General features: G+C 53.1%; 4 protein-coding genes across 4 annotated transcripts; 1 reads left to right on the top strand and 3 right to left on the bottom strand.

Moving 5' to 3' along the window:
* Positions 1-6,784: 6,784 nt before the first annotated feature.
* BZA05DRAFT_442911 (uncharacterized protein) lies at positions 6,785-8,778 on the bottom strand (the record flags this gene model as incomplete). Its single annotated transcript, XM_051486810.1, has 9 exons — positions 6,785-6,909; positions 6,973-7,126; positions 7,181-7,656; positions 7,715-7,766; positions 7,818-7,997; positions 8,055-8,148; positions 8,206-8,217; positions 8,294-8,369; positions 8,673-8,778. The coding sequence occupies 9 exons, from the start codon at positions 8,776-8,778 to the stop codon at positions 6,785-6,787; spliced, it is 1,275 nt and encodes a 424-aa protein (XP_051341540.1).
* Positions 8,779-14,902: 6,124 nt separating this feature from the next.
* BZA05DRAFT_390942 (heat shock protein 9/12-domain-containing protein) lies at positions 14,903-15,478 on the bottom strand. The gene is made up of 2 exons (XM_051482933.1): positions 15,320-15,478; positions 14,903-15,245 (listed from the first exon to the last, which is right to left on the bottom strand). The coding sequence occupies exons 1-2, from the start codon at positions 15,432-15,434 to the stop codon at positions 15,121-15,123; spliced, it is 240 nt and encodes a 79-aa protein (XP_051341539.1). The 5' UTR covers positions 15,435-15,478; the 3' UTR covers positions 14,903-15,120.
* Positions 15,479-17,369: 1,891 nt separating this feature from the next.
* BZA05DRAFT_434587 (uncharacterized protein) lies at positions 17,370-19,282 on the top strand. The gene is made up of 2 exons (XM_051486330.1): positions 17,370-18,243; positions 18,297-19,282. The coding sequence occupies exons 1-2, from the start codon at positions 17,533-17,535 to the stop codon at positions 18,864-18,866; spliced, it is 1,281 nt and encodes a 426-aa protein (XP_051341538.1). The 5' UTR covers positions 17,370-17,532; the 3' UTR covers positions 18,867-19,282.
* On the bottom strand, positions 19,283-20,178 carry BZA05DRAFT_390935 (ubiquinone biosynthesis protein COQ9). The gene is made up of 2 exons (XM_051482932.1): positions 19,578-20,178; positions 19,283-19,511 (listed from the first exon to the last, which is right to left on the bottom strand). The coding sequence occupies exons 1-2, from the start codon at positions 20,110-20,112 to the stop codon at positions 19,333-19,335; spliced, it is 714 nt and encodes a 237-aa protein (XP_051341537.1). The 5' UTR covers positions 20,113-20,178; the 3' UTR covers positions 19,283-19,332.
* Positions 20,179-20,198: the final 20 nt, after the last annotated feature.

Raw genomic sequence — 20,198 nt, 5'->3', positions numbered from 1 at the left:
AAGTCTCGATCTCTAACGGAGCTCCAATGCAAGGGAAGAAAAGGGATAAATCCGACCCGAGAAATCGAGAGTCGAGGCCCTACCTCAGCATTGCTTGAGATTGTTTCACTCCCTCCCTCCCCACCAGCAGCTCGGTGGAATTGTATCGTGCGAAGTTCGGACCATGGAAAATGTACATACCTACAGGTTACTCGTACATACGTACATACTCGATCCTGTCCTGTCCCCCATCTGGACCTCCGACCGAGCGGCGCGCACTGTTTGAATTTTGAACTATGTGGTGGATCAGACTCTTCCGGTCCGCGAGCGAAATGCTTCGGAATTCGGAATGCTGCGAGAACTTCGAAGGGCTGCTCATTCCCGTACGCATAGGTAGGTCGCTGGCTCGAGCACTAGCAAACGTCTTGTCGACGGCAGCAGCAGCGGCAGCAGCAAGTCAATTTCACTGTTCGGCTTCCAGAGAGTGTGCCTGCTTGTCGGTAGGCAGAGTACATACCAAGCGTACGATAGGTACGACAGCAAATCCCACCCAGCTGCCACTTGACATCGTCCTCCGGCCCCAGCGGCGAAGGATGGATCTGGTATATAGGACACTTGCCAATGGGGTTTCGAAATTCGAATCGAGCAAGCTGTCAACGAAGTATCAACCAACCGAAAGTCGTGTGTATGATACCGTAGCAGCGGGAAGGTACCTACCTAGTACGTCGCTGGTGGGCTTGAAGGGTTCAAATCGACACAGTACGGCACTGGGCAGAGTAGGTACAGCAGAAGCAAGAAGCTACCCAACACCTAGGTGAATATTACGGAAACACCAAGCATACACAGGCCCCTCAAGCCTCAAGGTAGGAGCAGTTCAGTGGAAGTGACGTTGACGTTGAGTTTCGGTAGGCAGAGTATCGGTAGGCACAGCTACAAGTAGAGTGCCGGTACACGTACGGCTACAGCAATTATACAGCCACAAGTACAGAAGCAAAGCACGGACATCTGCCTGCCCAGCGGTACGGCGGTACCTATCTGTCTGTAGCCAGGCCAGTTCAAACTTCAAACTTCAAACTTCACATCGGTAGCCTCAGGTACCTAGCCATCTCACCAAACGTTATAAACCCATGCGTTCCTCTTCTGAGCCGATTACCGATTACCGAAAGTCGATCGAGGTCTAAGCTCGTCTCCAAGACTCCAAGTGAATAGTTCATGTCCTCCTGTCCGCGAGCGATTGCGCCGGTCAGGACTTCTAGCTCGGCGATGGCATGGCTTTCGCCTACAGACCGACATGTTTACGCCAGGCACAGGCCTTTCTGCTAAGTCCTGTGGTTGAGCAGCCAGCCAGCGGCAGCCAGCTAGCGGCACTGCGGCAGTCATCGGCAGCCAGCAGTCAGCCAGCCAACCAACGGCAGCCTGCAAATACTGTACTTACCGTTCATACCGTTCACACCGGTGCCGTACTCTGCCAACCCGCAGTACTCTAGCGTAAGCGGTGAATAAAGGAAAGGAAAGCCCAGCAGGAAGACTGATTTCATTGTTGAGAATTGTGGAATTGTGGACTTCTACGGTAGATGGTAGGTAAGTACTGTGCCAAAAAGCTGGTAGAAATTGACACTGGATTTACACTATGTCTACACGGAATATGTTTTTTTCATGCATTTAGACTAAACCTCATATTAATCCGGTGCATATACAAACTATAATTTGTTCAGGTTCGGCATCTATTTTCGATACCACTTGCAAGAAACTCTTTATTTTTATCATTGTGGGATCTATACGGGATCCATGATGGATTTCAACAAATTTATATCTAGATGATCACCGGATCAACACCGAAGAAACACCGAGATCATAAAACTCAAAGAATTCAATAAGCACAAATTTTATTACAACACGAGGTCTTTAGTATTATTCTTTTGATTTAATCCGGTGTGAGCCTGGTGTTGCTACCCTACTTCAACCAATCCGTGTTGAATGAATCACAGCAGCCATATTGGGTTGATCCCATATCTTCCATCACGCCGCATGATCACAAACGAGTGTCAGAAAATAATACTGGATGCTTCCGACATCAACCCGTAATCTACTCGTTTTTGATGGGTATATACGTAAATCTGAATTCCAAAAAAGAGTATTGATACAGGTCCCAGTTGCAAGGTCTATACTACCTAGCATGCGAAGTGACTTTATATATGAATTCATCTTCTAATGAATTTCTACTTATTACAAGAGGCTCAACCCACAAGAGAAGGAAGTGACGGATGAGCTGTTTGTGAGAGAAGGAGCTGTCAGCGAGAGGAGGAGGAGATATCTGCGAGAGAAAGAACTGTCAACGAGATGACGAATTGATGGCGGATTCCTGTTAGCAGAAGTATGCGGATGTGGTTGGTTGGGAGCATCGACGTTGGTGGGTCCAGAGACTTATCTGCTCGCTTGGTAGAAAAAGAAGTAGGAGGAGACGTTATCCGCGGCGGGTCTAGCGGCCGAGTACTAGTAGGAAGGAACAGATATTGGTAGTCCAGCTGGGTTAGGATCAGCACATACTATTAGGGAGACAGTTTTCACAGTGCAGCCAGTGCTGTGAGATGGTCGGCGAGAAGCAGTATCTAGGGGAGAGACAGTATCAGCTGCGGGGCCTGCAGATTGAAGAGCAGGACTAGAAGCAAGAATAGAAGCATGAATAGAAGCAGGAATAGAAGCAGGGAAAGGTGCAGTTGGTGGAGAGAGAGAGTATCTGCGGCGGCTTGTGGAGCGATTGAAGAGCTGTCAGCGAAAGGAGGAAGTGATGTCGCCCCCATATGGGACCAGGGACCAGGAGGGAGAGGAGTAGTAGGGGGAGACAGTATCTGCGATGGTGCCGGCATGGTTAGGAGTAGTAGAGAGGGGGGCGGAGGCGGGGATTCACAGTGCAGTATCAGCGGCGGGTTGTGGCTGAGCTGTAGGTGAGAGAAGGAAGTGATGATGAGCTGTCAGCGAGAGGAGGAAGTATTGGAGGAACTAAGTGATAGAGGATTTCTATTGGCGGGAGGAAGCGGATGTGGTTTTGCGAGCGGTTCGTGGGCCAACACTACTCCAGGCCGGAGGCGGGATCTTTGGAAGAAAGCGCACACAGAGAAAAAGAGAAGATGGTAGGGTTGATCGTCTACCTGGATGATGGTGGTGATGATGACGAGATGAAAGAAGAAGAAGAAGAAGAAGAAGAAGAGAGGATGAGGGGAGCAGAAGCCGACGGCTATAACAGCGAACGGCACAACTCGACCCCCCACCGCTGGTGCTGGCTATCAACGGTGGACTCCCCAACGCTGGACCCTCCACCACACCGGTATGAATCCCAACAGGCGAACGGGGCGGTGAAGATAGCGTAGAATCCCGGCAATGGTGGTGTAGCAGTATCCGTGGCGGCGATGGTTTCGTCTCGAAGGACCTCTCTCGCTACTGTGGAGGCAAATGGCCTCGTTCCGGAGGCAGTACTGGCGTCGCCCCGGAGACGTCTCTCACTGCTATGCTCTGCAACCGTTCGGCAGATGCCCCTCTCGCCGGCGTGGAGGCAGCACTGGAGATTTGAGTACCGTAGCTGTTTACAATCAATGCGGTGTCTCTACCGCTTTTATTCGAGTTATCATTCAAGTTCATGCACAGGGTCGCCTAAATACGGAATCAGAACAAATCCGTGTTCCTTGGGTGTCTGTTATACTCCACCTTCAAACATCAGCACAGGTATGGAACCGCATACTTACATACCATCACCATACATACATACCATCGCACACTCGTGACTTCACTGCTCCTCGCCCGTATCCGTACCCGTATGTACCACGCTGCACGTCCAACGGTCCAAGTACTTGGGTATGTACTCCATTCTACCGTCAGCAATCTGACGCCCGGGCAATACTCTACTTGTACAATACATACCGTACGGCACCAAATCAAACCAATCGATGTAGCCACTGCACTTGCACAGTCGCACAGTTGCACATTTGCACTTGTAGGTAGGTAGACCCTCCCAGTTCCAACAGTTAGCCGGTTGAAAATTGAAATGGGAACACTGGAACACTGGTTTAAACAGTCCAGTTCTGGTTGATTTTGTTCGCGGTTCAGCTGGGAATAGAACAGAGGCTGTCAGTTCTAACTCCCCAGTTGGTTTAGGTATCTATCTAAGTCTGGCTGTTGTTCCCGGGGAAAACTGGCAGAACTGCCAGTTCAGTTCAGCCAGCCCAGCCAAAGTGGGCGAGATACCGTAGGTAGGTTTCCTATGCTCACGGAAAAAGCGATACAGAATGGGTACATACAGTACTAGCTATGAATTACTACTCTGATGCTATGTACTTACCCATGATGGGAGTACGGCGATTGAACCTCTTGATACCTACTCTGCAGAGATTGAACATTCTCGGTATGTACTTAGGGAATATCGGTGATCAGTAAGAATCATCTTGCACTCGGAGAACGGCCGTTCAACCTTAGGTAGCCGACATGGCTGGAATAGGTAGACAGTATGTCAATCGCCATTCGGCTGAGGTTAGGAAAGTTGACGTCGTTGCTGGCCGGCGCGGTTCCAGCCACCATTCGATCGCGGTATATTCGCAGCAGGACTGTTTCAAATTCAAAAATTCCTCTCGAGAATCGACGGGCAATGAACAATAGGTAGTCCTGGAGCTTGTCAACCGGCGGCGTCCTATGTACTGGCTGCTGGGGAAATAGTAGTGACTGGGTGGCGGGTTGTAGCCTTGTAGGCGGTTATCCGGTCGGTTGGTGGTGGCGATGGGTTTGGCCCAAACGTTTAAGCCTCACTGAACTGAACTGATGGGCCAAGCAGTTTTCCCAGTCCAAAACCTGATATGTAGTTGGTTCAGTTTGCCAGTTGGTTCAGTTCACGACCCCCCAGCAGTTGGGGGGTACGGAAAACCCGGTTTGTTCCCAGTTCGAACTGTTGGAGGGTCTGAGTCCATCCATGATCCCACTGCCAGAAATCGGACGTCCGTACATAGGTACTTGTACTGTACATACATACGGCGCCAATCGACGAAGGCACTCCATCTGCACTTGCACTTGCACTCGCAGGCACGCACGCATACCCGCTCTAGGTAGACCGTGGAGACCAGAGACACACAAGTAAAAGCATTTAGCATTAATGATCATATGTAGCGATAACATCCTCTTCCTGATTCCTGAAAAGCTCTTATCCATAAGGGAGACGGACTCAAATTACCTATGCCCACCGCCCGCTCTCACCATTCATGCAACCGCCGTTCATCAAGCACCAACGCAAAGCAAAAGCATCCATTAACAGTCGACTGCCCTAACTGCCCTCCTCAGTCCTCAGTCCTCAGTCCTCAGTCCTCAGTCCTCAGTCCTCAGTCCTCAGTCCTCAGTCCTCAGTCCTCAGTCCTCAGTCCTCAGTCCTCAGTCCTCAGTCCTCAATCCTAGCGTGAATAGTGAATAGTGAATACCAATACCAATACCAATACCAATATCAATACTAACCGGCGACGAATCCGCCATGTCCTGCCGACCCTCCTTACCTCCCCCTGCCCCCCCCCCCCCTCCCCTCCTCCAAATACCTTGCTCAGAAAGCTTGAAACAAACAAAGAAGCCCAGTATGGCAAGCCACTCCCGCCCGTGCATACTACAGCGGCCAGCCCGGTGGACCGTGAACAAAGCAGCCAGCGGACTCTGGAGTGACTGTACAGCACAGCCCATGCCCTGCCCCGCTTCTACATACCTTCAGGCTCCTCGCTCCTTATTGCTCGGGCACCAGCGTGCCAGCTCAGCACTGCTCACCTTGTTCCCCGCCTCCGTCTCCGCCATGGCCTCACAAGCCCGCCCGTCATCACTCACCCTCCCCTCCCCGCCACCTCCGCCACATAAACTCTACCACCCCCACCACCGAATGAGCTGCCATGGCCCTTCACACAATCACCCCGCCACTACGCTGCCACACCACCACGCGCAACCACTCCATCACTTCGATGCCACCAATACCCTAATCACTCGTGTCAGGCTACCACTCCACCACTACCATACCCATCCCGCAGTATCACTCCACTCCCTCACAGCCTCGCTTCAATCACTCACCGTCACCTCACTCACCATCACCGTCACCTCACCGCACCCCACTCCGCACTTGGAATCCCCATCACTCAACCCCCATCACTCAACCATCACTCAAACCACCCATTCAACCATTCAACCATTCAACCATTACCGTTCGCTCCCTTCTTCTCTGCACCTTCAAACCATCAATCCTTTAATCCGGGTCTGCATGCAAAGCTTGCCTTGCGGTACCTACCAGTACCAGTAAGTACCAGTACCAGTAAATACCAATACCAGTAAGTACCAATACAGATCAAGTATCAAGTACATACAAGAAAACGGGCGGGGTGGGTAGAGTGAATGAAATCAGTAAAAAAGCCTAAGCAAAGGGAATTTCCATCAACAGTCGCAAACGCACGTCACAATAACAGCCAGCCGTTCCAGTTCCGTCACGATTCTCATCAACGCAAGAACCCTTTTTTCCCGGTCTCCGATCCTCCTCGCCTCCCCTCTAGACCGGCCGCCCCCATCCATCACCAAGCAGAAAGCAGAACAAACAGCGAACTCAAAAGAGAGGTTGACAAACTCGAAAGGAAAGACGACAAATGTAAAATGAAAAGAAAAAATGAAATCATCGCCCCCATAGTAGCAACACAACACAGCATCGAAAGATGGAAAGATCTGTAAACACCAGCAAGAGATCCGAACGATAGAGAAACAAAGAAACCCCGTAAAAGAGACAGCTCCGTATCCAATGCGTCAAAAAAAACTAGCCCATCTGGTGGTCGGGAACGGACTGCTCGGCGCCCTCCATCGGATCTCCGCCGTAGCTGGTGTACCGGACGAAGCTAAGGCCGAGAGGACGCCCGCCGTAAAGGTATCCGGTGAATTTCGCTACACGTAAACGGGTTAGCACACGGAACTATACTGGTCCACCCACGGATGGATTGAACCCACTAATAGCGATCTCCGCATTTTCGGCCGTATCGAACTGTACGACACCGGTTCCTCTGGATCGGCCACTCGGTTCGTACTGAATCTCGGCACGCTCAACCTTTCCGATGGTGTTGAACAGCTCGACCAGGTCCTCGTTGCTGGTAGACCAGGGAAGCTAAAATTATTCGTCAGCGAAAAGCAACCGTGACGAGTGATTGACCAAACTCACGTTGCGGACGTAGATAGTGTTGGATCTATCTCCTCCACTGCTGGCATGATCCGTAAAGTCGTTCGGGGGTACCGATTGTGTGGGAGCACTGTAGTCGGTAGGGCCTGCGAAACCACCAGGACGAGCACCACCGAAGCCTCCACCTCCGCCGCCATAGCCACCGAAGCCACCGCGACCTCCGCCGAAGCCTCCAGCACGAGGAACTCCGAAACCTCCGCCGAAACCTCCGCCGCCACGACCTCCGCCGGGAAATCCACCACGTCCTCCGCCCATGTTTCCACCAAAACCTCCTCCGCCACCTCCGCCAGCACCGGCAAAGCGGTCCTCCCTCACCTCCAACTGACGACCCTGCCATTCGTGCCCGTTGAACTGGGCGATAGCATTACGTGCGTCCTCGGGGGTTTCGAAGGCAACGACACCGCTACCCTTGGGACGACCGTCGGGACCGATGTGAACATCGGCACGGACGACAGCACCTATTGAGAATGTTAGATAGGATATCATGCGTGCGATGGTCGTCCATTGGGAACTTACCGGCTTGGCGGAAGAGATCCTTAAGATCCTGCCACCCGACAGTGTAGGGAAGCTGTAATGCGTCAGCGAGTTACCCAGACAGCCTGAAACCGGTGAGACATACGTTGGAGACGTAAATCTGACGGCCTCCAACGCCTCCGCCCATGCCCCCGCCCATGCCTCCGCCCATGCCTCCGCCAGGGGGGCCTCCGTAACCAGCACCGAAGCCGGGTCCTCCGCCGGGAGCACCGTAAGGCGCACGGGCGTTGGGCTGACCGTTGAAACGTGGCTCGGCCTCGCGGTCCTAGAACTCTGATCAATAGCTGCTCCGCAAGATCAATGCCGGCGCAGATCCTCCTACCTCACGGACGTAGACGAGCCGGCCCATCAGGCTTTGATTGCTAAGGGTGTTAACGGCAGTCTGAGCTTGATCCCTTGTGGCATATTCCACAATCCTGTTGACCGTTAGCAAGGTGTCAAACCAAAAAGAGTCTCCTCGGGAAGAGGAATACATGCCCGCATCCCTACAAATCCCACGGACGTCCATGTCCAGCCCCGTCAATCACCATCCCACAATAATCCCACAAAAAAAAGAAAAACCCAGCATCGTTCGTAGACCCCACCTTCGACATTCCATTCGGCAGTAACAAGACGTCGGCGAAGAGGACTTCTCCGGCTGTACAGATGAGTATTCGTTAGTATTGATTCGATCGGCAATAACATGTGAAGAAAAGAACAAGAAAGAAAAAAGCGAGAATATATGCAACCACGCGACAGTTCCCATCGGGGAGAATGAACGCAGCGCGAAAGACATTACGCATGGTGTTATCCCATCCCGACCCGATTGCGAGCTCCGAGATTCGAAAGACGGAAGCTCACCGTCGAGACGAGGCGGAAGGGAACCAGGATCAGGAAACGTCGCCGGAACGCGAGGAGAGAAAAAGCACAGCGAAGAGAGAAAAGAAACGAATTGACCCACCCTGTCTCATAAAGTCCTTGAGGTGATGCCACTTGACATCGTAAGAGAGATTTCCGACGTAGACCCGACGGTCCTGCTGAGAGCTATCACGAAGACTCTGCATCATAGCGTCCTTTGCTGCAGTGCGATCTTCCGTTGAGCGACGAGGTTCACCAACAACACCACCACCCGAAACAGAACCACCAAGATAGCCGGAAGTTGAACCTGCGTATGATGCTCCTCCTAAGCCTTGACCACCTAATCCTCCGCTCGGTGCTGGTGAGCGACTCGGTCGCCTTCTGTTGCTGCTGCTGTGGTATTCGTCCCGACTTCTTGATCTGCTTCGAGGTGAGTAGGATCTCCGACGGGAGTGGCGAGGGCTGCGAGGTGACCTTGCGCGATCACGATGATGGTGAGAGTTATCTGGAGAGCGACGACGCGGAGAACGGGATCTATCGCGCTGAGAGTGTGTCAAAGAGGGGTGGTCCATCAGCGGGTGTGATCGGCGCCTAAAAAAGCGAAGAGGAAGGACTTGGGGGGTGGAGGGTGGGGAGAGGGTTAGGATTGGGGGTGGGTGGGGAAGGGTAGTTGGTGTGTGTGGTGGAAGGGTGCGTGTGTTGGGGGGTAGGAAACAGTGTGATGTGGTGTGGGTATTGGGGGGGGGGGGGGGGGGGTTGGGTTGGCAGAGTGACAGGGCGACAGGCAGCAGCAGTAGCAGAAGCAGCGGCGAGGGCGGGATTGATAGAAAGATGTGGGGAGGGGAGGGGGGGTGGAGGGGGGTGGGTATTACGGGACTTAGCAAGTGTAGGAAGTAGTGGCCGAGGATTAGTGGAGTGTGATGGGAGCAAGCGACGACGGCAAGACACTCGACGACAGAGTACGGGCGGGGGGAGAGGAGGGAGAGGGAAGGAAACAAGAAGAGGAGGGATGTCGACGGGAGAAGACGACGAAACAACTCGGAGTGGCATATCTAGGGCAGAGATACACACACACGAGTGTGGGGGAACAATTATTCAACGGCCTCGATCAGTCGAGGCAAACGAGGCAAGAGCGGACGAGGGTCGAACCAGCGCGAACGAGGCAGACAGAAGCAGACAGAGCAGCAGCAACAACAGCCGCAGTAGCAACCATCACAGCACGAGCAAGCAGGAGATGCGAACGAACGAACAAGCGGCAACAACAACGGCAACGACAACACGGCAACGACAGGGTGCCGTGAGGAACATACGGATCGAGCAGATCGAGTGACAACATCAATCAGAGGCATGAAGTATCAACTTTCAATCGCCCATCCATACGTTCCCCACCAATCCCACAAGTCTTGAGTGAAGTAAAAGACGATAATAGAGATGGTGATGGTGATAATGATGGTGATGCGTGAGGGATATCGCGTGCAGCAGTACTTAGAAGCACACCTTTTTCCTGCTGCCCGGCATTCCCGCATACGCACGAGGGGAAATGTCGAGTCCGCAGGTGGGACGACTCGACGGCGCTCGATGGCTGGGGTCATCTCCAGCTGGTTGCGACAGCACCGACCACTCTACTACCTTCCGCTTTCGCATGGGCAAAGGTGGGGGTGGAGGGGAGGGCGCGAGGGGACGGAAACGAAACAACAGCATCGCCAACAACAAAAACAACAACACACCACACACCACACACCACGCGGGCGGACGAGCAGGGAATACCGGTGGCGGAAGTTCGATAGCACTGGAGGGGGGAAGATAGGCAGGCGGATACATGGGTAGATTAACTGCAGCCAGGGAGAGAAAAGGTGATTGCGGTGCGGTGCGGATGGGGGAGGAAGCGGAGCAGAACAGATAGAGTGCTGTACTCCACTCTGCGTCTGCGGCAGACACCTCTCCAGAGGGATGGGGAAAAAGAATGTGGGGAGCTCGAGTCTCACCGTCACATCGCCATCCGTCCGACACGATCAATCCAGTCAATCCAGTCAATCCAGTCAATCCAATCCATCTCTCCTGCCATCTCCGACGGACGAATTGATTGATTGATTGATTGATTGCTTGATCGATGCAGAAACGATGGAGATGACGTGGCGGATGAGATGGGCAATGTGCAGAGTGTGGCCGACAGGAAAAAGATGGGATAATTGAATCAAACAACGCAAACTCGAATGCTCGGGAAAGGGTTGGTAATCGGTATTGATGGAAGTAGTAACAAAGATAGCGAGTCGTGGCCCGTGATGGGTATCTCTTGTCTTGCTCGCTTTCCTCCGAGCTCTCCGCCATCTCGGTTCTCCGCTGTCCTGGCTGCTTGCTCTCTCTGTCTGCTTGCTTGCTTCTGCTCCCCCGTCTTTCCGTCTCTCGCCAGCTGGTGTTGCCCCGCCATGCTTCCCAGCTCCGACCGGAGCCCAAACAATGTTGCCGCCGTGGGAATAGTGCCAGTGCCAGTGCCAGTGATCGGAGTTTGAGGGAATATCTCAGCGCGCAGGTCACAGCCCAGCGCCGCCACCACCACAAAATGTGTATGCTCAGTGTGACCGGAAAGCCCGCAATCGAATGCGCAGTGCACCCCTCCACCGCAAAAGAAGAAAAAAGAAAAAGTAGAGAAGAGAAGAGAACAGAAGGGAAGATGAATGGACTCGAGACAACCATCTCCTCGGAACGGTAGTACTCACATTATCGAACGAACGAGCGCCGTCTACGAAGCCTCCTCCACCTCCACCTCCACGACGGTGGGAATCACTGACGTTGTCTGCGTATGACGATCAACAGAGCGCCGCTGGTTAGCTTTGACTGAGAGTACGGGGGAGTGAGGACCGGGTTTGTCTGCTGAGAAGGGCAAAGGGTAGATGTATATGTATATATATAAAAAAAGCGAGGTGGTGGTTCAGATGTAAGAAGTATTGGTTGGGAGCAGCAGACCCATAGAAGCTCACTCCTGTTGTCTTTGAAGCTAGGAGGAGAGAGAGAGAGAGAGAGAATCACTCGGAGGAGAGAGTCAGGGAGCGGGCGGGTAGATATGCAAGGTGCGGAGCCCCCCTTATGTATCCGTGCTGTAAGTGTTATGGTGGTGCTGGTGCTGGTGCTGGTGGTGGTGGTGGTGAGTTGCGCGTGCGGACTTGTGTGTGTGGTTTTTTTTTGTGACGAGTGATGGAGGGAAGGAGCGAGCGAATGGGATGCAGAGGAAATGTTGAACGTTTGCCGCGATACGATAGGAGGCTGGCAAGCAGGCAAGGGTGGATGATTTCTTCTTGGGGGAAGGGGGGAGGCTGGATGGAGTAAACAGCACGCCTTTCTCGGCAGGCAGACAGAGCGAAGGAGAGGCGGGTCGGTCAGTCCCTTCTTTCGGGATTTTCTTTATTTATTTTTGGTGGAGGGGGTGGGGTGAGCACTGAGGGTGGTGGGGGGGGACCGGGACGGGGTGGGTGATGATATATCGATATGGATGTCGTGTCCTCTGCGGTTGATGCTTGCAAAGTCCAGCGTTAGCGGTTGGAGGAGAGGGGACGGAGGGAGGGATCGAAAGAGAGAGGGAAAGGAAGGAAAGGAAGGAAAGGAAAAAGAGACCGGCTGCATCCAAACGAGGAAGTTGGCCGTGGGAGAATGAAGATCAGGACACGGAGCAGGCCAGCGTTTGAGCGGCAAGGCTGAGACGTCTGCTGGAGCAGAACGGAAAGAAACAAGGACAAGGGCAAAGGGCCCGCCTCTTGCTCGCCATTCTGCGAATGGCATAGCGCCCACCTCTTTAGTCACCGGAATTCGCTTTTGACCGCCCGCAGCGCGCGAGCCGAACCTTCCCAGCCATGCTACATATGAGTTGGAGCATGTTCTTGAGTTCTCGAGTTCTCGGGGCCCACAGCCTCGCTCCCTGAAACGCAAATCAGAGGGACAGAGCAAACCGCGAGCGGAAGCGACACACAGACGGATCAACCCGATAGATAACCAACTGCTATTGTTGCCTTTCACATGCCGATGCCGAGTGACACCGTGTGCGACATCGGCGACCCCCACGTTGAAATGCGAATGCACAACATGTAGGCAAGTACTATGCTTACATACTGGTCCCGAACGACCCGCTGCGGTGCGGCACGGCTCACTCGCTGCATGCAATTACGTTGTGCATGTCCTGTTAAAAGCTCGCAATCGCAATTGAGTTGGCTTGGCTGGAAACGGTAAGTACCACCTATACATGAGGACATCGAGGACGTTTCCTGTGATTTGGGCTTCGGGTGCACCAGCTCGACTCTAATATGTACCCAATTATTTACCCACCTATGCTCATCATACGTACGCCGAATCCTAATGTCAAAAACGCTACATATACTCCACTACGGTACAGGCCATCGATATCGGGAATGTTCTGTTACTGTTGTGCTTCGAGAGCCCTCTGGATCCGATTTTACTATGTACACACACACTCGTGGTGAATGCCCGTGCCAAAACCGGAACCCGAAGATGGAAAATCACGGGACGGCCATAAGGAATATCGACATCGATATCAAGCAGCCCCACTTCCCACCCCTCTACTCATGCTGCCGTTAAGACTCAAAAGCATCGTCTTCGAAAACCAGCCAGCAAGCTGGCCACCTTCACCCACCCCCGTGCTGCCTCTCGAAAAGGCGGGCAGGACGTCGCGAGACAACGAGACAACCCTCTGCCGCCTCTCGAAGCGGTTGCTCTCACGTTTGGAAACCGTGGCCGTCTCGTCGGTTCGAGACATGCCAAGTTGCCAACGCTTCGCCTCGACTCGCCTCGACTCGCCTCGCGGGTTCCGTTCTTAGCCTTCTCCGAGGTCGGCATGGAGATAGTGCTGGCAGTATGTGAATCCATCGCGGTAGGTATATGTAGCCAGTTGTTGCATGCCATGACAACGAAGGCCGTGAAAAACAAACCTTTCAATTCAATTAACCAATGGATCACGAGTACTGAACACGGCCTTAGTTACCCTCTCATATTCCACGCCGGTAGGCATGGCGGTTAATTAACCAATGTTGCAATACCTATTGAGTCATTCGTTGCGTAGTAGTTGCATAGGTAGGCGGTTACTTGGCTATGACGACGGCAGCGGGCACTGGCCAGCTTATAGCCTTCTTGTACATATGCCCGCTCGAGGCCTCGGATTCTTGCAATTCATTCGTACTTTCTAACAACTAACACTTCCCCATGGTCAAATACCTACGTTCGGCATGCGTATTCATGGTATCTCACTCGCCACAACTTCAGCTTCGTTACCTGTTGATATTTTCAGAAGTCTTGAACGAAGCGTGCAGTCGGCAGCGGTGCTTATGGTTATCCATTTTGCAGTCTGTTCAATCGATGCACTAATTTCAAAATGGACAACCATAAGTACCACTGTCGACTGCACGTGTCGTCTCAAGAAAGACAGAGTAGGTATCAACAACAGGTTATGCACCTATGAGCGGCGAGCGCGGGCTCATAACCTGTTGAAAGTTGAAACTGGGAGAGAGAAGTACTTGAGTTGACTTGAGTGATGCAATGATATCTACGGGAAAGACGAGAAAGATGAGAAAGATGAGAAAGACAAAAGACGAGAAAGGAGACTGCTCATATAGTAAAGGGAATCGGGCTGGGGCTGGGGGCCTGAAGAGGCTTATTATGTACTGTACCTATATTCTGGTGAGAAGCCAGGGACAATGCTACATAAGTAAGAAGCCATGAAGGTTGCGTAGGTATGCGATAATGCAAAGGGACAGAGGGCGGAGAAAAGTATGTACAAGTGACACCGGAATTGGTAGGCAATAGGACGCATATTATCAAGTTATCAACAGTACCCGATGATAGATGCGGTAGAAATACTCAGTGGATATAAGCCTGCAGAGGATCATAGGTAAGGTACATAATCAAGAAAATCAGTGGACAAAAGGTTTGAACCACTGCCGGAAAGATACCCCGAACACTGTGTATGGGGTTTCTTGCAGTGCGTTGCCTCCTATGTAGAGCAGATCCGATCTATGGCAGATTTTGGCTACATAGAGACCCGTGCTCTCAACAGAGGAAGCTGCCGGCCATGAATCATGATATCTCCACTCCCGATCATCAGGGAACCCACCAACCTTCATATTTCGTATCTTATACCTAATTTATAACCCCCGATCATATGGTTTATACACGACCGGCCCCCAACCAGACAGACACCTTGAGGCGCTGTGGCTTCCACGCAACATGCCCACGCCCCAGTTCAGCCCCGGATTTCGACCGCAATAGTGAGTAATCCGGGATAGTCATGATATACATACCGGACCCCATTACCGTACGTACATACACGGAGTCTGTCCGTAGCGGTTTTGGCAGGTCATGTCATCTTCACTTTCACTTTCACAGCACTCCCAAATTCCCAATCGTTAAGGAAACAAAATCAATTTTCACTTTCCGTACATATCCCACATTCCATAATTCATGATCCATATCCCAAATTCCAAGTTCAGTGCAATAACAGCAAACAAACCAAAAAAAGAAACCCGTCAATCTGAGCCTAAGCCTAGTTATTCCTACTTATCCATCCCCATCGCATGCTTCGCCTTATCGGCCATGGACTCCTTCTCGCGGCGGGACTTATCGAATCCCTTCTGGGTGGTGCTCTTTGAGCTATCGGACTGGAGTTCTCCAGCGGCCCCTAGTTAGTTAAGTATCGTGCGTCAGCACCCACCCACTGCATTCACCCAACGGTAACAGGTATGAGAGACGCACTGTCGGCAGTGTCGGTAACGCTCTCTTTGGCCTTGTCCATGGTGCTCTTCGAAGAGTCGGGCGTCACCTTCTCCTGCGCACGGTCGCTGAAGTCTTTGCGCATGTTGTCGGACATTTTGAGGGGCTGGTGGTTTTTGTGGGGGGGGGGGGGGGGGGGGGCTTCGAGTGGGTTTGTGTGGATGTTTGTGGGGGATGTGAGAGTGGATGTGAAAGTGTCTGGACGAAAAGCCAAAGAAGCAGCAGCGGGATGAGCGTTTCTTATACTCACACGATTCCGTTCGATTGGGCGGAATCGACAATCCCCCTCTCCCCCTCCACACATATGGCTTCTACGCACGCGTCCGCCCTACTCTACTCCAGTCCTGCCCCCAGATCTCGACCGCAACACTGAAAGTCCGGGGTATGTAGCGTACAAAATACCGGACTTCGACATAGGGCTGTCCGTTGGTGGTGGTGGTGGTGGTGGCCTTGACGATCCATGACATCTCGATGACGTATATGATCGTCGTCGGCCGCAACCGTCTCGACTCTCGAGCTCGCTTTCGATGCTGATGATCATGATCATGCGGGACGGATTGATCCTCTCCGTGCGCGTTTTTCTCCCGCATGGAGTGCTGGGGCAGTGGAGCAGTGGCCTTGGAAGTTGTTTGGAGTTGGCGATAGGTAGGGTTGGGGGTGCACGTTGCTGGATGGAGATCACGGATAGTGGAAACTCATGGGATGTCACTCGGTAGTGTGTGGTGGGGGAGGCATCGGAAGTTGAAACCATAGTTGTTTTCCCCGATAGGACTAGGAGTTTGCAGTGTAATTCCCCATGATCTAGAGAAGGTCGCACATAATAGGAATCATCATGATCGTAATGTTTTTCCCCACGGCGTGGAGCTGCGGGAGCATCGAGATCAATGGTTCCTACGGTACCACCGGTACCGACGCTGGCTAGACTCCAAGAGTGGAAATTCCGAGCGGCGGCTTGAACTCGATGTGCATGTCCGACAAGTCCAGATGGCCTAGGCGATCGTGGAGAGCCGCGGATGGATATCCGCAAATACCTACATGCGCGTTGAATCGACGAGGCGGTGGACGCTGGATCCACACCAATACCTGCCGTAGGTATCTCGCAAACGTTTGAACTTTGATAAACGCAAACATCAATAACCCGGACGATCAATGCATATGGAGTAACTATCGAGGAACGGTTATGCTAAAGAGGGACGTAGGTTTAGCTAGCCATAACCGACAGCCAGCCAGCCAGCTGAGCTCCATGAGGCGTGGCCGGCGGGGTATCGAAGGAGCAAAGCACATGCGAGTGTGGCGCTGGCCAAAGCTCTTGTGGCTCTTTTGCCACGACTTCCATAATCCATTGCCTTTGGCGAGGTTTGATAAGCTCTGGATTGAACGAAAAGGCCGGTTTTTTGTCCGCCGAAAACCGTGTAGCCGTTCAAAGCCCAAACCTGCGAAAGCTGGAGTAGGAGTACATATGGAGAATTAAACTCCAGGTGCAAATTAAGCTTCAATGAGGTCAGAATTTCCCATCGTGGACGAAGACAAAATTGCCTCCGCGGGTGCTTACTCGAGTCGGTATCACTTTCCGTCTCAGGACTCCGAAGTTGCCACATCCCCGCGGTCCCGGTATTCCTGCCGTCCGCCGTTTGAACTGAATTTCCCGGAGTATGATGCCTAAAAACAGGATCTGAAACTCCGGCATGTCCAAATGCAAACTTTACATGGTCAATATGCCCGGAAACATTGCAGATAGAGGATAGAACAACAGGATGTTCATAGAAACATTGATTGTGAGCTGGAGAAGGGACTCCACTTTGGCGCCACCAGCGGATGATCATATGGGCCATCACTGTGCCATCACTGCGCCACCACTGCGCTACGCCGCACCACGCCGCACCGGAACACGGGATGTCTCAACATTTCTCTCCACCGGACCGATCTGCTTTTCAAGAGTCTTCACGGCCCCTAGAGAAAAACGATTCCCAAGGCCCACCAGTTACCGCGCGACTACGTGGTCCAGAGCGCCAAGTGATCATTCATGAAGCCAGCTTACTCAACTTCGCCTAGCCCCGCCTATCATGGGCAACAGCAACGGTGCTAGGTAGTACATATTCGAGCTCTGTCACACTCTCATCCTGGGTGACGACTTCAGATGAACGACGAACCACTACTTTCCACACCGAGATAACACGACGGACAGACACCCTTTCATGAGTACCAGCTTTGATCTATCGCCGGTAATAGGCCTGCTGCAGGTTCTCCCGCCGAACTCGAGCAGAACACCCTCCACCGCGGGCACCAGTTGTGACCAGGAGTCGCTATTCCCTGTCCCGAGTGGCGAGAGCAACAAGAAGAGCAAGGACACGGACAGCTCCCGACAGCTGGGCGATTTCGCCGCGATATGGCACTTCCTGGGATCGAGCGTGCCTGCCGCCACCGCCGGGAGTCGCGTTGGCGCACCAATCTCCGAGCCCTCTACCACGCCGACTATATTCACGACCCGCCACCGCACTCCCAATAACGACACCGACAGCTATACATTCGCGCCGCTCACGCCCTCGAAACCGGAATACCCCATTCTCCGCTCGTCGGGCTCGCCCAGCAAGCCGCGACGCGTGGTAACGTTCGCGTCCGCAGTCGGGTTCTCGGATGAAGACATCAACACTGCATCAGCCGCATTTACGTCTGCCACGGGCTTGAAAACTGCGCTGGACGACAAGACCTGCACCGGCGTGAAAGCTTTCGTCAAGCATGCGTCACGACCGATGATAATGCCTGCTCTCACATCGGAGCAGAGGAAGAAGAGCATCATACAGAAGCTCCTGGCCATGTTCCCCGAGGATCGTGGAGGGCTGCTGAAACCCACTGGGACGGGGGTGGTGGTGAAAGGGGGGGTACATGTGTTTATCGATAACAGTAACGTTAGTCCTCCTACTCATCCCCTGCTATTGGACACAACTGAAACAGAGACTAGGTTCTAATCGGTTTCTACGACCACATGAAGAAGCTGCGAGGCTTCAGCAAGAACGAGTCCGTTCGGCGACCACCATTCAGCTTTCACGGGTTATCTTTGATCCTGGAACGCGGCCGTCCCACGGCCAAAAAAGTCCTCGTCGGGAGCTCGCCGATAACACCGGTGATCCTCGAGGCGCGCGAGCTATCCTACGAAACGAGTATTCTCGAGCGCGTCGAGAAAGAGCGGAACACAGGATCCGCCTCGTCGGGCTCCGAGTCGGCGACGAGCAAGCGTCGCAAGGTGGAGCAGGCGGTAGACGAGATCTGCCACCTGAAGATATTGGAAAGCGTGCTGGATTATAAGCCAGGCACGATTGTGTTGGCCTCCGGAGACGGGGCCGCCGGAGAGTACAGTCCAGGATTCTTCAGGGTCATCGAGAGATGCCTTATAAGGGGATGGACGGTCGAACTCGTCAGCTGGAAGAAGAACCTGAGCGGGTTCTATAGGGATAAGGCGTTTTTGAAGAAGTGGAAGGGCAAGTTCAGGTTTGTGCCGCTTGATGGGTTTGCGGAGGAGTTGTTGGCTTGATGTATGGACGGTTGTGTTTCCGTTTGTGACGATCTTTCGGATCTCTATGGGCGATATATTTTTCTCGAATGCCCCCTTTCCTTTGCGGTTTCGTTTGTTGCTTGCTGGCGGTGTCATTTACTCTGCTATATATTTTTGCTGTTTTGCCTACACCTTGATTGAGGTGCACTCCGTTCTGTTTCTGTTGCTATTTTGGTTTCATTATCTCTCTTCTATCTGTCGAGTTGCATATCGGAGCGGAGTCTATGGATTGCGTGGTGGGTTTTTGTCTGGCGGTTGACGGTTGATTGGATAGCCGTGGCCGTGTGTAGGCACGCATCTCGAGAGTCGAGATCACAAACGAATGAATGAAGGCGTTGCGAGATCGTTTTGGCGCTGCATCTACCTACACAATCTGTGCAAGAGTTAAATCCATTTCTCCTGTCTTCATATTCCACGCCATCATATGTACAGCCCCAATACCAGCTCAAAACCCGAGAACATTCTTCGACCTCGCCACATTGATTGCCGCCCTCGCCGTGAATCCCAAATACCCCACCACCCCCTCCGCCACGCCAGTGGCCACGTCCACATCTCGTAGCCGTCTGTCCACAAACTCCCACGTATCCCTAAACTCGGGCGACCGATCCGTAGTCATGAACAGCTCTGCCACATCACATGTCAACTCAGCCCAGCCCACAGAACCACAGAGCACTATCGGGGGAAACCTACCAGCGGAAGCGTAAACCGCAGCGACCACCGCCCTGCGCGAGTACCACCTAGTATCGACATGGGTATCACCCGACAGGAAAACGATATCGTCGCTGAGCCTTGCGAGCTCGCGGACGCTCTCGGGGATATTCTCGCCGAGCGACATGATCGCGAGGGCCTCCTGCCAGCGCGGCAGGACCTCGATGTTACCGCGCAGCCGCGCTACGATCAAGTCGCGGATGCCCGGTGGAGATCCGGGGGTGGGAGTGTCGGAGCGAGCGAGGGCCGCCCGCTGAGATACCAGGTGCCATTGTACCAGTGAGAACGCCCCCCGTGGGAACAGTGCGAGGCTTGTGTCGGGGTACCCGTGTCGCCGCAGAGAGTGCAGGAGGCTGGTGCTCGTGAAGCCGTAAGTGGGAACGTGCGTCAGCGCTGTGGTGAGGAGCGTTGACTCCAGCGGTGTGTATGCATCTGTGGCTGCCGTCGGGTGCGAGTGGGAGACGAAGCTGCGGGCTTGCGGAAGGCGCGGTGCGTGGAGACGGAGACGGGGCGGCATGGTGGGTTGTGAGGATTGGTGGGGTTGGTGGGGTGACGTGACTGGAGCTAGGTGGGTTGCTCTAGATACTCTATGCGTGGTAGTTA

The sequence above is a fragment of the Tricharina praecox genome (genome assembly GCF_024521635.1).
Source record: "Tricharina praecox strain CBS 144465 chromosome Unknown BZA05scaffold_6, whole genome shotgun sequence".
Taxonomy (NCBI): Eukaryota; Fungi; Ascomycota; class Pezizomycetes; order Pezizales; family Pyronemataceae; genus Tricharina; species Tricharina praecox.
The sequence above is the reverse complement of the archived record's forward strand: the minus strand, read 5'-3'. Positions and strand labels throughout refer to the sequence as shown.